This window comes from Lottia gigantea (assembly GCF_000327385.1).
Source record: "Lottia gigantea unplaced genomic scaffold LOTGIsca_4, whole genome shotgun sequence".
Lineage (NCBI taxonomy): Eukaryota > Metazoa > Mollusca > Gastropoda > Lottiidae > Lottia > Lottia gigantea.
The window spans coordinates 159,455-177,329 of record NW_008709379.1 but is presented as its reverse complement, the minus strand read 5'-3'; the positions used below and the strand labels follow the sequence as shown (position 1 = coordinate 177,329).

The 17,875-nt window shown below is 31.6% G+C and overlaps 2 protein-coding genes across 2 annotated transcripts; both read left to right on the top strand.

Annotated features, from left to right (window-relative positions):
* The first annotated feature begins 1,077 nt into the window (after nucleotides 1-1,077).
* LOTGIDRAFT_209535 (hypothetical protein) lies at nucleotides 1,078-11,641 on the top strand. The gene is made up of 11 exons (XM_009059586.1): nucleotides 1,078-1,118; nucleotides 2,380-2,509; nucleotides 3,403-3,661; nucleotides 4,122-4,263; nucleotides 4,627-4,768; nucleotides 6,019-6,227; nucleotides 7,560-7,812; nucleotides 8,234-8,329; nucleotides 8,851-8,951; nucleotides 9,196-9,319; nucleotides 10,479-11,641. Exons 2-11 carry the CDS (start codon nucleotides 2,383-2,385, stop codon nucleotides 10,637-10,639), a joined length of 1,614 nt encoding a protein of 537 aa, XP_009057834.1. The 5' UTR covers nucleotides 1,078-1,118; nucleotides 2,380-2,382; the 3' UTR covers nucleotides 10,640-11,641.
* Nucleotides 11,642-15,530: 3,889 nt separating this feature from the next.
* LOTGIDRAFT_153555 (hypothetical protein) lies at nucleotides 15,531-17,055 on the top strand (the record flags this gene model as incomplete). Its single annotated transcript, XM_009059585.1, has 2 exons — nucleotides 15,531-15,731; nucleotides 16,435-17,055. The coding sequence occupies 2 exons, from the start codon at nucleotides 15,531-15,533 to the stop codon at nucleotides 17,053-17,055; spliced, it is 822 nt and encodes a 273-aa protein (XP_009057833.1).
* Between the last annotated feature and the right edge of the window lie 820 nt (nucleotides 17,056-17,875).

Here is a 17,875-nt window from a genome sequence, read left to right as displayed (position 1 = left end):
TATAAAGATAATGATAATAATTCATGTATAAAGATAATGATAATAATTCATGTATAAAGATAATGATAATGATTCATGTATAAAGATAATGATAATAATTCATGTATAAAGATAATGATAATGAATCATGTATAAAGATAATGATAATGATTCATGTATAAAGATAATGATAATAATTCATGTATAAAGATAATGATAATAATTCATGTATAAAGATAATAATAATAATTCATGTATAAAGATAATGATGATAATTCATGTATAAAGATAATGATAATGATTCATGTATAACAGAAAACACAAGAGAATATATGTAAAACAGGAAGTGAACATAGCACAACACAAGGGATGATATTGTGATGCTTTGAGGTTCTAGGCATGAGGCTAAATTAGCACTACGGAGAGTCGTATGCTTTCAAGAAGAAAACACGAGGTTAATTCATGAAAACTTTATTACAACTGAATACAAATATAGTGTGCGTTCGAGATGACGATTGATCCCGGGTTGATTCGTCCATATTCAGGACGTTTCGTCTAGATATATGCGTTCCATGCACACCACAATGTCATTGGATGGATCTCATGGATATGCGCCTTTACATATTTGGCGATTAGTGGAAATATTGAACTGTAACTCCAAAAATCAGAGCACATACTTTTTATGTAATCGATTATTTGTTCCACATATCAATATCAATGGTATCACGAATAATGATTTAGACATAATCTTATTAAGCATGTATAGTTTTGGCTGAGGGCTCTGACCAGAATTTAAAAAAAAAAAACATTGCGAAAACATTGCGAAAACAATGCGGTGCATTAACCCACTGAAATAAATCATGTATAAAGATGATAATTCATGTAAAAAGATAATATATTTTGTGTATAGTTTGTCACTATAAGTATCTATAAGTATAGAACAGTATAAATGTTAAAGGTATAGGCCTAAGTGTGTTTTTATTACTATATTTTGATAGAGGATTGACTAAGGGCGTTTATTTATAGCTTTGCTCAAAACTAAGAAAAAAGTTGACAAGATATAATTGATTTAATGGTAGGCCCTGAGGTCTGGAAATGGGTCAAAATCTGAACTAAAGAATAGAATAGAAGAATTTAAGGTCAGGTGATGTTATTGTTATCATATTGTAATATCAGTCTAATGTTCAGTTAAAATAATAATCCCACTTTTTGACCAAATACTTGTTCTGTGTCATGATTAGTCTATTATATTATTTTTACCAAGGTTTGCTAGATATTTAATGCCCTAATTCCAAACAATGAGAACACATTAGAAAATGGATTCAATGGGGGATCTATTTTTAAAGTTGTAAATTGTCAATTTTCTATTTAATATGAATAAAAAATTCATTCAGTTGAGGGAATCTAACTTGAAACTTGTCATAGCTTGTCACATTGTTATGGGGTGATTTATTTTATGTGACAGAAATATTTTCTAGTACTTTCTGTGGTTGTGGTGTTATTTTATCAAGAATTTATCCTATGTTAAGGTTGAATATTCTCAAGGATTCTTGTAAATTTATTGCTGGTGGTATATTTATGGTAAATCAATCTTCTCTTATTCAAATTAAATAGCACGGTAGAGCTTATCTTTTGCTGATGAATCACAATTCGGATACACAATTCTCATCAGGACACTTCTAGTTTTGCAAACAGGAAGTAACCATTTAGGAGCATGAGCATTGAATGTGAACAATGAGCCAGATATTAAGATGACAGTATCACTTGGTATTTCTGATGCTCTCTTTTTGTAGAGGCACTAGTCTAGTGGGAATGTAAGGGGAGGGGGTGGTATTCGTCCCTCAAACTATAGTTTGTACCAACATTTCAATTATGAGAAATTTCGAATAAGACTTTTATATGTCATTTCCTAAATGTACGTCAGAATGCACCAACTCAATTGAATTTTTCCTTCTTTTTCCTCTTTTGAAATATAAATCCTGAAAGATGACAATCCCCCCCCCCCCCCTCCATAAGTCAGTCTGATCCCTATTGGTACCCCCAGACCCACAAAACTTTGATTCTTATATGGAAATAACACCCAAGAACATAGTTAACAACCATTTGGAATCTAACTCTACTTATTAAGTTGAATTTTGAAATACACTGGATTATTTCAACAAAGCCTTCCTTCAAATCACATTTAAGGGCTTAGAAATGGCTTTAAATGTGATTGGATTGATGTTAAACCCTTTTTTAAGAAATTCAATTTATTAAGCCGAGTTAGAGATTCAAAATGGTTTTGATTACATTTGTTGTGTTATTTCGATGCAAGAACCATATATAGTTATGTTTCTACTGTATTTACATATTCTTGTAGTTTTTGTGTTTTTCAACCGAATTTTTCTTTTTCTGCTTCAGAAGATGAGTTCAAAAACAGATGCTAAAAAATCTGAAAATGGATCATCCCCTACAGATGGAGAATATCCTCATTGGATGAGTTTTAAACCGGGAGATGATCAGGTTCAACCAATCAAACTACAGGTCAAAGGTTAGTCTGTCATTATATTTTATGCTTCATTAAGGAGATTTATAAATATTTATGTAATGACTGATAAGCCTCATCAACTTTTCAGAATTTAACAGCCAAACAAACTGTAGTTATTTGCACTGTCACTTCCAGGCCATTAATGTATATGTTTAATGAAACTTTTTTTATTATATACTTAGTATATAATTCGTAGTTTTGTGGGAAAACATAGTGGTTACATTTTCATATTTCTTTCCTCATCCATGCTATGTTGTAAATGTATATATATTTTATGTTATTTTCTGTGATTTTATTCTTTCTGTAATCTTGTATATAATTTGTAGTTTAGTGAGACCTATTGAAAATTAGACTAATGTCTAAATAGATTGCCAAAATAAAGTTATTATTAATATTGTCACAGGCATTTATGAATATTATGACATCAGAACCTTTTTCTAATGAGTGTTAATGTATGAAATATCAAAACAAACTATGTCCTCAGCCCATGTCTGGACCAGATCTGATAAACACTCATGCAAGACCTTGGTCAGATGAGTATTGCCAGCTGGGTCCAAGCATAAGATAATCTGAGATTTTTCATCCGATTGGTAATTTAAAAAAAAAAAATGCAAAATCATTATTCTGCCACATTAAAAACTATTTTGAGCCAGGCCCCAGGGTCTCAAAACTTTCTCAAATTTCTTTCAGGGGCCAGATATTGATTATATATTGAAAAGGAGGTAACTGTTGTAAGGATTACATTAATCACTGTATCAATATGTCTTGATCTGATCATTTTCTGAATGATTGACAGCCTTAATCCTTTATGAACCAAGCAAAACCAGCAATTTGATAAATTTTTGTACACAAAGATCTGTTCTGGACTCAGCTTAAATCAATCTTTTATTTCACAGGTACAATCCCAACCTGGGTTAAAGGTTCACTCTTTAGAAATGGATCTGGTTTATTTGAAATAAACAATAAAAAAGTTAACCATGTTTTTGATGGATTCGCTGTACTCCTCAGATTCACAATCCAAGATGGTGGAGTAATGTTTCAGAGTCATTTACTGGATAGTGAGACATGGGAGAAGTGTTATAAAGCCAATCGTATTGTTGTTGATCAGTTTGCTTCTAATGCTCTTCCAGATCCTTGTAAAAGTATTTTCTCTAGGTAAGAGCCTTACACCTGTAGCCTTTAGGGTAAATAATTGATTTAATGTTATTGCAATGTTTTACATAGCTTTACTTAAAGATTGTTGGTTTCGATCCAGATTGACAGCTCAGCAATAAGTATATCTTTTGAAACTTTTTACAAGCAACGGCTAATCAAGCTGAAATCTTTTTTTTAATAAATATTGGCTTTAAATTGAATTTATTTTTAAGCAAGTTTCTTTTCTGAAGAGATTAAGTCATTTAAATCTATGCATTACCAATGGAGCTGAATTTCAACTACTGGTAGGCGAATTACACAAGAACTGACTATCTATTGTTTTATTTTTTAAAGTGATACAGATAGCTGAAAATTCAGCTTTATCAGACAGTAAAGCATTGATGTGGCTTTATCCCTGTAGAATTTAGCCAGATACTTTCTAACACTATCATTTCAAGCCAAAATTGATTTGTTCTTTTAGGATATTCTCCCTATTTCAACCACCAGAAAGAACAGATAATACAGCTGTGAATATTGTGGAAAGAGGAGATGAATTATGGGCCTTTACAGAAACTCCCAAAATGAACAGAGTTGATCCTAAAACTCTATCGAAATCTGGGCAGGTAGGATGTGACTGATATTTTGTTGAAAGTTGGAAATCATTCCTGTAAGATGGTTTTTAGCCCAATTTGATGAAGATTCCTTTCTCTTAGAATGGGCTGTAGCACAGGCAATTATACTGTTTGAATCTAGCTACAACGAACAAATGGTGGTCGTGAATTCTAATCTCGGTGAAAGTCGGGAAAACTTGAAAAAGTCACATTTCCTTAATATTCCAGTCATCCCAGCATTAGGTGTTCATAAATAATTCAAAAAGATCAATGCTATGAGGATTATTCTAGGATAAGCTGGTAGACATGATCCTCGTGCATCTAAATGTTTAATGAAGTCTATTGAGGTGTAAAACTTATTTCCTTTCGTTCCAGAACGATTTAACTGACTATTTAGCAGTTCATCTTTCCACTGCCCACCCTCATCTAGAGCCAGATGGAACTCTGTATAACCTTGCTACTTGCTTCAATTATACTAAAGCCTTCAATATTGTCAAAATACCACCCAATTCTAATGGTTAGTAATCTTCAATATTGTCAAAATACCTCCCAATTCTAATGGTTAGTAATCTTCAATATTGTCAAAATACCTCCCAATTCTAATGGTTAGTAATCTTCAATATTGTCAAAATACCTCCCAATTCTAATGGTTAGTAATCTTCAATATTGTCAAAATACCTCCCAATTCTAATGGTTAGTAATCTTCAATATTGTCAAAATACCATCCAATACTTATGGTTAGTAATCTTCGATATTGTCAAAATGGCACAAAATAATAAACATTAGTAATCTTCAATATAGTCAAATTACCACCCAATGCAAATAGTTAGTAATGTTTAATATTGTCAAAATACCACCCAATTCTAATGGTTAGTAATCTTCAATATTGTCAAAATACCACCCAATACTAATGGTTAGTATTCTTCAATATTGTCCAGATACCACCCAATACTAATGGTTAGTAATCTTCGATATTGTCAAAATGGCACAAAATAATAATGGTTAGTGATCTTCAATATTGTCAAGATTACACCCAATACTTATCGTTAGTAATCTTCAATATAGTCAAATTACCACCAAATACTAATGGTTAGTAATCTTCTATATTGTCAAAATGGCACCAAATACTAATGGTTAGTAATCTTCAATATTGTCAAAATACCACCCAATACAAATAGTTAGTAATGTTTAATATTTTCATGATACCACTAAATACTAATGGTTAGTAATCGTCAACATTTTTTGAAAATACCACCAAACTAATAGTTAGTAATGTTTAATATTGTCGAGATACCACTAAATACCGATGGTTATTAATCTTCAATATTGTCAAAATACCATCAAATACTTATGGTTAGTAATCTTCAATATTATCAAGATACCACCGAATACTAATGGGTAGTAATCTTCATTATTGTCAAAATACCACCCAATTCTAATGGTTAGTAATCTTCAATATTGTCAAAATGGCACCAAATAATAATGGTTAGTAATCTTCAATATTTATAAAATACCAACCAATTATAATGGTAAGTAATCTTCAATATTGTCCAAATACCATCCAATTATAATGGTTAGTAATGTCTAATATTGTCAAAATACCACTCCATTAGTAATGTAATGTTTACTTGGCATTCATATTTTCTTATATTTTATAGACTAGACATCACCTCATGCATCTAACACACATATCATTAACAAAACCTCCATTGGAATTTACATCTATCAGTTTCAGAACGTATATTTAATTGATATTGTTTATTGCAGGTAATTTAAGCTGGGATCAGATGGAAGTAGTAGGAAGTTTTCCATCAAGATGGAAAGGAACTATGGGATACAATCATAGTTTTGGCATGGCAGAAAACTTTTTCGTTGTCCTGGAACAACCCTATGCTTTCAGTGTACTGCGGTTGCTATTTAAAAAGTTAGTTAATTATACAGTCAATGATTGTATAGTGGCTTATCCACAGGAAAAGGTTTGTTTCTTTCCTTCTTTCTTTCTTTGGGATTGATTTATTATGGTTCGGTGGGTGTTTTTTGTCAAATTTTGTTTATGGTATAATAAGTACTGAAATGTCAGTGGGTTCTATCATTAGCTCCCCAAATTTTGTATTTTATTTAAACACTATAGTATTTACACCTTTCATTTTGTTGGTTTTTACTGGAAATGTTCAAAGTGGGCATGTGTTACCATGCCTTGAAAATCAGTTTTATTCCTTTACCTACTTAAAATGAAAGAGAGGTAGAAATGAATTTAATAAATATTAACTGATTAAATTCACATCAAAAGAAATAAGAATAAACTTTATGTCTCTTACTCTCTGTTTTACCTTCTTAATTATTTTTCATAGATAATTGGTGCTCACCTATTTATAACATGGACTAGGTTGGTGCTTGGTGCTTTTTTGCTTGCATGTCAACCTGTTGGGTTGAAACAATCTAAATAAAACTACATTATTATTTTTTGGGTCAATCTCCATTGTAGACCGACAAAAACTAGTAACAAAACAAAAAGAAAAATTTAATTAAAGTTAAATATCAAAAAATAATAACGAAATAAAATTTTTCTTGACTTTGTTGTAGGACATGGACAAGCCTGCATTTTATTCTATGTACTACTTGCTTGCAGGATTATACTTACCTTGATAAATCTTACCCTTGTTCCTTAGATGTAGTGTATGGTAGGATATTGTCACAGGTTCCAAAAAGTGACATTTGAACTCTGACCCTACCTGTGACGATATCTTATCACGTCTGAAATAGTACTATATTTATCATGTTAAATTACAGTAGGAAAGCTAGTAGATCCTCCAGTAGACATTGTGGCTATGTAACATCTGAACTATCAAATTATTTCTTATTATGGTTATTATTATTTTGTTTAACGTTTCGGCCAACATTCTTCAGAAACACTTTAGTAGTTTATTAGCACATTTTTTCCGTCTTTCCTTTACTTATATTAAGCTTAGAATCAAGAATCTAATTATGCTACTCTCTATTTATAAGCATGGAACATCATTGAATGATAGGATTGAGAGTGGACAATACTTTATCATTTGAACCAATCAGAACCTAGGAGATGTTGCTTCAGGCCAGTAGCCAGGCTTCGATCTTCAGAAGGACAAATAATGTGGAGGGTCAATGAGGTATAGTGTATAGGTGTGGTATTGGAATTGGTCCGTTCTCAGAATTTTTTCCGGGGGGGCAACCAATTTTTTACAGAGGGCCCACCCCCCCCCCCCACAATAAATGACAATTCATTTCATAAATATAACAAGAATAAAACAGAGTTATATCTTATGTTCCAGACTTTATTCAATGTGATGACCAAATCAGGAGTACATCTAAAAACTAAATACATGTCCGATCCGCTGTTTGTATTCCATTTTATCAACTGTTATGAGAAAAACAAACAGCTGGTGGTGGATTTTGTATTTTATGATGATGTTGGCTTCGTAGACAAATTGTATATGGAGCATTATAAAGACTATAAATATAAAGAAACAGATTCTAAACCTAAATTTGGAAGATTTGTTTTACCCCTGGATGTTTCAAAAGTAAGTAAAAATCATATCATTTTTTAGATATTTTTTACTCTTTTTATAGTTCAAACCACTATCAAGTCTAATTGTTTAGGATTGTAGAATGGGGCTGAATCAGGGCTGTTAATTTATTTTGTTGTCAATCGGACATTTTTCAAGGACCTGAGGAATTTGATCTCAATTTCCCCTTGAAGAATCTCTGAAGTATTGGTCGTTGCAGTCGATTCTTTGCATTAAGAATTCATCACTACTCTGCCTAGCAGATGAGAAGCTACTGACTGCACTATTCCACATTCCAAAACCAAACTTACCTGCCTACAGAAGTGAGATCTAAAGTGTAAGCCCGATATAACCAATGTAGGTCTTCATATTCTTCAATTCTTAGACTTGTGCAGGTCTGTGATATCTTGAATCAGCTTTCCTTTATTCTTTACAGGCAGTGGTTGGTAAGAATTTGGTGACATTGGACATTAAAGCTACAGCTACACTACAAGAAGATGGTAGTGTTTACCTGACACCAGATTTGATCATAGAAGGTAAATATTTGCCACCAATGGTGAAAAATATTTCAGAGCTTATTTACATTTAAAGAAAGAAAATAAAACCTAATACTTTGACTTATACTGATTTAATTTAATTAAATATATCATTTTGTGCAGTGAGTTCTCTTGTATCTCTTGTCAGCTTTTAACTTGATTTGTAACAATGCTTTCACTATGATATCTTTGAAATTGAAAATGTCAGCATCATAAGTAGGTATCAGGGGGTGAAAGCCGGCACCGGGCCGACTCTCAGAAGCACAGGCACGGGCATCAGAATTTTTCTTACCTTGAGGATTCGAACCACCGGCACCTAATCGACTAGCAGATGACATGTGTGTCTAATTTTTGTCAAATATATGTGATTAGTCACTCAAATCATCTTCAATGAAAATGATAATCCATAGACTAAATGTCACAAAGCATTTTAAAACTTCTATTAAACATGACTGGTAATACACTGTCATTGGATAACCAAGAAATTGAGATTGTGTCAATGAAGAATATGTTATTTGTAGAGGGTTTGTTTATGGAACTTCCACAAATAAATTATCAACATTACAACTCCAAAGAATATCGCTATGTTTACGCTTCTACTATATTTTCTAAATACAATAAGGTTTGTATTCCATTTATTAGATAACGTTGTAATATTTCTTTTATAGTTAATAAAGCTCAAGCTTGCCTTGCTCTTGAATAGCTTCGCATTCTTGAGATCAGCGGAAGGGTGCCCCCCCTCGCAGCCCCTAAAGCACGTTTTTCTGGCAAAAATCTCATAACTAGCTTAGAAATTCGGCCAATCTCGAAGCCATTGACAACTTTGCTTGTGAGAGTTTCCATTAAATAAAAATCTTTATATTTAGATCCATAAACTAGATTTAAAAGAGCGTAAAGTGATAACGTATACATCTGATGGTGAAGAGTTTGATTATTTCCCAGGGGAACCGATATTCGTACCCAAACCTGGTGGTAAGAGAGAAGATGAAGGTAAGTGGAATAACATTTATTTATAATAATTATCCTGCATATACTGTAAGGCAAAAGAAGCTTCACTGTGAAAGTTTTAGGCAGCTATCTTCAACCATCAGAGATCAATTACAAAATGGACGAGTTTCAATATTGAATAGAAAACCTCCAGTGACATTTTTTATATTTTTTGTCAATGTCTTTGATGCGAACCTTCAGTTTGACAAGACCCTTTAACGATGGATTCCTATTTTTTCGTAACTAGTAGAATTTCATTGAGTGACCGATCAAGAAAGGTCAAAAAGCCTTTTTTTTTTTGTTTATCCAGACTGTACATACATGGACATTTTTGATTAGTTAAAACTCTTAATTATATGAAATAAGAACATAATGATATGATTAAGAATACATGATAATTCATTTGAAACATCAATTAATAAAATAGTTTGATTAATTTAAAAAAGCCATACACAACTATACTGTATTGTATATTATGTCTTCAGTTTCATTTCACCCAACTTCTGTCGTAATTTCTGTTGCAATAAAGTCACCTCTCCCTGGTAATGAATTGAAAACAAAAGAATAAATTTTGAAATAGCCCAATAAGTAGAATTATATAGTTAACAGAACACCAGTGAGTGGAATTATAACCATCAAAAAATCGTTTGATAGAATTTCAGTATGTTATTGATTTTTATTCATGACTAAATTTGTTAATTTTAACAATGGACAGTGCCTAAAGATAATCATGTACAGCAGTAGCATTCGATCTATTTTCTACCATATAGCTTATAGGGCAAAATTTATGAGTTTGGTTATTTACCGTATATTTGCGAATATAATGCGCAGGCATATATAATGCGCACCTTTTCTTACTATATAACTATATTAACTCATTTTTCAGAATAAGTATGCCATAATCTTGAGATAGCTTTCAAGAAAATGTATACCATAAGATTATATGAGCTTGTATTTTAGAAGTAGAATACCATAGATAAACTAAGTACTAACGATTCAAACGGTAAAACTAAATTATAGAGTAATATAGAAATATAGAATTATGTTAACTCGTTTTTCAGATGTAGCTGATGTATTTACTTGTTTCAGAATATTTGTCAAAATATTTCTAATTTAGAATTTAAGCTTTAGACCAACGTGGTATTCATGATTTAAATTTCAGGTGTATTGCTGGCACCTATAATGTCCAACATTGCTGGGCTGGCCTCCTACCTGGTTATTATTGATGCTGAGACAATGAAGGAATTGGCTCGTGCCGTTTTACCAGCTGATGTCATGATGACCTTAACATTCCATGGTACATTCTCTACTACCAAATTATAAACTACTGTAATCCAAAACTATCACATTTCCATATATTCTCTTGTGAAATTTGAAATAAAAACAATTCCCTCCCAGAAATTTAATAATCAAATGACTCACTCTATGCATTTTTCAGAGGGTTTGCAGAATTTATATGTTTTATTATTAAGGGTCTACAGCATGGGTTTTGATAAATCTTATTTACTATGTATGAAGTATGATGAATTGGGGTGTGGTTTGATCATGATGCAGCTTGTCTTGCTATTTTATTATAATACAATATGTATATGAATCTGTCCATCTCAAACACATTTAATTCTTATATATTTTAACTAATTGTTAATCAAAATATTGTGAAAATTATATGTTGTTTTTTCATGTTATACGTTATAACTATGGTTGTTCGTATGGGCTGAATGTTAGACTTGCCTATGTCACTTTGATGAAATGGACCTAATTCTTACTCCATGCAAAATGTAGAGTCTATGTTTGTCCCCATGAATGTTAGACAGGGCCATGTCACTTTGATGTAATAAAGCTAATTATGATAAATGTAAAATATAGAGTTTATTATTGTTATAATTATGAGGAAATGAAATTGTTATATGAAAAATCAAAGAAATCACCAATGAGCTAAAAATCAAGAATTGTTTATTCTCCTTTCGTGTACTAACATGTGATTTGTGTTTATTATTTTTTTGTTATTAAAGCTATTGTTGTGACTAATTTATAGACTGTTCTAAAAATATTTATATTGTTATAAAATAAAAGTTGTGAAATTTAAAAGAAAAATTTAAAACACCCGTCCATTGGACTTCGGGCCTTGTCTTGGACAAGACACACACAGGTTCTCAAGGATTGTGGCATGACTTGTCTTATATTATAGCAGGCTATCATTTGACTTTTTAATCGTAGATATATAATTTCTCTGTATATTATTATTATTTGGAGGGTGATTTAACGTTCAATACCATTAATTTTATAATCTACAATGTGTTCAATTTCAATATCTACCATTGACTGATTTTATTCTTTTTATTTTTGGCCTTGGCTTTTTCAAGCTTTCCAGTTTCCAATAGTCCAGTTGTCTGGAGATCTCTACTTGTCAAATTTCAGTAGGGACACAGGCTGAAATAGATCAGTTGTCTGGAGATCTCTACTTGTCAAACTACAGTAAAGACACAGTCTGAAATAGTCAAGTTGTCTGGAGATCTCTACTTGTCAAATTTCAGTAGGGACACCGGCTGAAATAGATCAGTTGTCTGGAGATCTCTACTTGTCAAATTTCAGTAGGGACACAGGCTGAAATAGATCAGTTGTTTGGAGATATCTACTTGTCAAACTACAGTAAAGACACAGTCTGAAATAGTCCAGTTGTCTGGAGATCTCTGTCAAACTACAGTAGAGACACAGTCTGAAATAGTCCAGTTGTCTGGAGATCTCTACATGTCAAACTACAGTAAAGACACAGTCTGAAATAGTCCAGTTGTCTGGAGATCTCTGTCAAACTACAGCAGAGACACAGTCTGAAATAGTCCAGTTGTCTGGAGATCTCTACATGTCAAACTACAGGAAAGACACAATCTGAAATAGTCCAGTTTTCTGGAGATCTCTACTTGTCAAACTACAGTAAGGACACGGGCTGAAGTAGATCAGTTCTGTTGTTTGAAGATCTCTACATGTCAAACCTCAGTATGGACACATGCTAAATAGATCAGTTGTTTTGGCGATCTCTACATGTTAAACTTCAGTAGAAGTTGCCTTTTCATCACTAAACGCTTCAGCAATTGTGTGTGCTGCAATATACCGATATTTCTTACCAGTACCAAACGCTATCCACAACGACTATTCTTTAAGTTCTTTTAAGAGTGAGACCGCAAGTATTAGAACATCTGTGTCCACAGTTCTAATCTTAATATGCTGATGTCCAGACTGAGATGCAGCTTTGATGTGCAGAAAAATGTGCGTATCAGCTTCTTCTTGAGCACATGGTGGCACATTGTCAAGATTTAAGTCAGTTTCTCCAGCAGATCTTACGACATGTGAATCTTTTGTAGACAAAATGACTTTTCCTCCGGTATCCAGTGCTTGTATGCAAGTTGCTAAGAAGGAGAAGAGATCATGTTTGTTATGATCCATTTTAAGGAAATCTTCCCAGTTGCCTGGAAGCTTAACGTTATCCTGTGCATGCCATCGTTTCCTCTCCAAATCGTTCAAGAATTGTCAAAGTCTGCTTTGGATCCAGTGCGGCTAATTCCATCTTGCGAGAGAGATGGAGGGAACCCTGGTTTTCATGAGAGAAGAAATCATCTAGATTACCCTGACGTAAGTAGTGTATGAGCTTATAGATTGGTCGCATGGGGATTCCCCATTCCATTTCATTTCATGGGGAAAATGCGACCAATCTATAAGCTCCCAAAAAAGACCTAAATTCCCTTCATTTCATAAATTCTTACAGCAAAACATCCTACATTTCATAAAATTCTTACATTAAAAAAGACCTAAACACCAAAAAACACCTTCAATCAATTTCCTACATTCCATCAAAAAAAAAAGCATATTAAAAATACCCTTATATATAAAATAACATAACATTTTTAATAGCCTCGTTTTAAGTAATGTTATTTTTAGTCTAGAAACTTCTAGAAAAAGGGGAGATAACTCTTTTTTGGAAAAAACAATTTCTTCGTTAAATTAACTCATTTAAAAATACGATGAGTTTAATTCTAAAACACGAACAACACAGATTCGAAGATTATTCGGGGACGGTATCTTTTCTTCATTATTTTCTCTAGGTTAAACAATAATTCCAAAAGTAGCTAGCTTTGTTTCAAAAAATAAATCACTCATTTCAACCGGAGCGAAAGCCATCGGCTCAATCGCGGAAGCTGGAAAAAGTATAAGCGACACAGTGAAACAATCTAACGAGTTGAAAGAATTAGAGCTAATAAGAGAACTGCGAAACAGGAGATTAGAAGAAAGGAAAGGAAAAGGTTTTAAAGTTATAGGATAAAACTGATAGTCGCTCACGCTCCAAAAACTTATTTCGGTTCAGGAGATATACAAAAATCATTGGGTTCTCTTCCTGGATTTCCATGGGCGAGATATCCCGGAGAAAAACATCTTCCGGGTCATAATTACACCAGTCCAGGTACTAGGTTAGATCTGCGATTAGACGAAAACGATAAACCCAAACCAGGGGAAGAACCAGTCAATAGAGTTGACGCCGCTGCGCTTAAACACGACATACTATACAGAAACAAAGACATAAACTTCAGACACGAAGCAGACAGACAAATGATAATCGAACTTGAAAATATTCCAAATCCAACTTTCAAAGAGAGAATGCAAAGAGCATTAATCATTAAACTCTTGAAAGCAAAGATGAGATTAGGCATGGGATTAGCGGATGAAATTCATAAAGAATTTAGAAAAACTAAAAACTTTTTAAAAGTTAAAGTGTTTGATAAAGATGAAATATGGTCAGCCGATTTAATTCATATGCCAGTTGAAAGAGGATTTAAATATTGCTTAACAGTTATAGATTTGTATACGAGATATGTATGGGTTATTCCTTTGGAAAACAAAACGGGATTATCAGTCAAACATGCATTTGAAACGATTATGAAACAATCTAACCGACATCCAGAAAAACTGTGGGTAGATAAAGGAAGTGAATTTTATAACAAAAATATGAAATCTCTGGGATTTGAAATTTACAGTACGCATAACGAAGGTAAAGCTGTAGTAATAGAAAGATTTAACAGGACTCTAAAAAATAAATTATTCAAAAAGTTCACGGAATTGAAATCTCAAAAATGGCTTAAAATATTACCAGAGGTTGTAGATGAATACAATAACAAAATTCATTCATCTATAGGTGTCACACCAACACAAGCCTCGAGTAATCCAAATATTATAAAGTCAATTAACGCGCAACATAACTACGAAAATGAAATAAATAATTTAAATATCAAACTTAAATTTAAAGTTGGAGATCGAGTTCGTATTTTCAAATATAAAAGCAAATTCGAAAAAGGTTACGTTGGAAACTGGACGAACGAAATATTCATCGTTGATAAAGTAAACACCACATCACCTCCGACATATGAATTAATCGATCAAGACAAAGAACAAATCTTAGGAAGGTTCTATCAAAATAAACTTCAAAAAACCGACTTTTAAAAATGAATGAATTTCTCGAAGATGAAGAATTTGATAGAAGATTAAGAGATGTAGACAAGCATTTACGCTTTAGATTTTTAAAGTTTAAATGCAAATTTATGTTCAAAATATTATTGAATGTAATACAATTTTTTTCAAATTACATATATATTTCAACAATACTCCTCAAAAAACCGACTTTTAAAAATTAATGAATTTGTCAATAAATATGGAACCGATACAACCACAAACTTTCAACTTATGAGATGGGCGAATGAGTTAAATATATCACCGTTTTATTATTTATGAGAGATGAAATAAATGATCTGAAATATAAGAAAGGTAAATTTTACACTATAACAAATATACATACTTCCGATCTAAAAGGAGTTCATCATTCTGCTTTGTACAAAGACTCTGACTTATATTTCTTCGATTCTTATAGATTAGAACCCACTGAAGAGATAATACAATTGACTAATAAACCAATCAAATGTTCTTCCTTTCAAATTCAATTACCGGGACAAACGTTTTTTGGTCAGCTTTCACTTTGGGTTTTATATCAGTTGAGTTTAGGAAAACAGTTCGAAGAAATTGTAATAAATTTGACTCAATAAAAATGGCGAACAAGTTTGGATTAGGTTCTTTATCTTAAGAAACTAAAAAACCCAACACTAGAGCGTGGATAAATAAAGCCAAACCTTACTTTGTGGATCAAATCGGAGACACTCTTCAAGGTGATTTAGATATGAAGAATTTTACCATAACTAATTTAAAGTCTCCGGAAAATGATAATGACGCCGTTCACAAGAAATATTTACGGGATCAAATAAATTCAATTGAAGTAAATAAAAACCATTTAGAAGATAAAATAAGTAATGTGAAAAGATTCTTCAAACGTCAACTAAATAATAAAAATTTTGTTAATGATACTAAACTACAACAAGAGGTACAAAGATTTATAAGTTTTATTCAAAAAGAATTGGTCAACGTAGCGAATAAAACTGAGTTACAAAATTTAATTTCATTAATATCTACATTAGAGGATAAGATTGCAAAACAAAAATTAGACATTCAATAATTAATAGATAACATTCCAGATGAAAATGAAGATACGTTTCAACAGGAATTAAATGCTCTGGAAACTAAACTTAACAGTGAATTACAAAAAGAACTAACAAATATTAAAAAAACAAATACAAAACATAGATGATAGCGAAATCAAAACCTATATTCAACAACAAATACAAAAAATAGATGATAGCGAAATCAAAACCTATATTCATCAACAAATACAGAACATTGATGATAGTGTTATTCAACAACAGATAACCACTATTAATAACCTAGTTTTGAAACAGGATAAGAATATAGTCGCATTAGAAAAAAAGTTTCTCAAGAAATAATCATATTATTTCAATCTTCCATTTGGAGGAAGGGAACGTCCTGATGATCCTTCTATTACTGATAATATTGATAAATCAAAAGACTATGAATATAAAAAATATGGATTTACAGCAAATAAAAGAGTATATTCTGTTCCAGATGGTATTTTTTACCCCCAAGATATTTTTAATACAAAAGATGATTTTTATCCATTATATTTTAGTTTTCGAGGAAAACTTATAATTGAAATAACTTTCCCTTTTCAGATAAAAGTTGATTCAATATTCTTCAAACAAGGATCATCATCATCTAATATATTTAATGCTAAAAAAGTTCTTCAGTTTATCAATGGTATCAAAAATGTAGAAATTAAAGAATTGGAAATTAACGACGAAAACACCAAGAATGGTCACTTTAATAAAATTAAAACGAGTGGAAAATATATAGATAGGTTTAAAATGTTAATCATACCAGATAATGAAGAAGATGAACTTATGTTGAGTGAATTTGATATGATATTGGCGACGGAAAGTCCACTATCAATGAATATCATTAGAAATCCAGAACTACAAAAAAATGATATAAGCATTTATCAGTTTTTACGAGCAACAGACTTTGAATACGTAAAACTATATTTTGTTAATAATGATGTGTTTACCTCAATTGATATTCATAAAAGTCAACAAAGTCAAAAACTTTTGATACTACCAATAAGAGATTATGAGTTTCATGTCAGAATATCAATCTCTATTGAAAAACCAAAATTTTCACGTTTTCTGAATAAGATTAAAGATTCGAAAGAACAAATGTCGTTAGTATCAGTAAAAGTTTTTTTTCAATTTGCTTCTAGTCAAGAAACAGCTTTATCAGTAGTTCACTTAATTTAATTACCTAAAAGATGGAACTCGAAAGTAGACAAAACTACATGATAGAAAAACAAAACGAACTAAAAGAAAAACTAAAACAATTCAACAAATGTAGAAAAACATGGAGTAGAATCGATTCTGTTTTCAAAACATTAAGTACAGTTCTAACAGTAGGGATAACGGTGGCAACAGCCGTAACCGGTGGATTAATGCTTCCAATAATTGTCCCAACTGTATTAGCCGCGTTCACTGCCGTTCAAACCTCATCTTGTGGATTGATTACTTTAGGTTTTACATCAAAACAGAAAGCTTATTATAAAAAGAAAACAGAAATTTTAAATACATATCTTAATAAATTATTCATTTTTTTCGAAAGATCGAGAGAAGACAAGAACATAACAGTTGAAGAATTAGAAAAATTCAATGAAATTTTAGATAAATTTGATGTAGAAATATCATCAATAAAAGTTAAAAATTCCTAGTTATAAATAGTTGCTTAAAAATATGAATAAAATTGAAATTTTAGACGATGAAACATTCATATCAAATGAACTTTTTTCCAATGTTATTCACCTTATCTCTGATGAATTTATAACATTTAAAGGGCAAATTGAAATAGATGGAGAAATAATTCAAGATGGAGGACACAAACAAAACATGCAATTTGTAGCTTTTATTAAAAAACTTTTGTCAATTTCTTCGCTAGAGTGGATAATAAATCGGATGCATTTGATTGGTATTTCACAGGAAAAATGATTTTTCGTAAAAACAATTTCAAAGAAATAAAAAGATCAAAAAAGGGTAGTGGTGTACCCTACTCAAAAAGATAAAAGAATATATC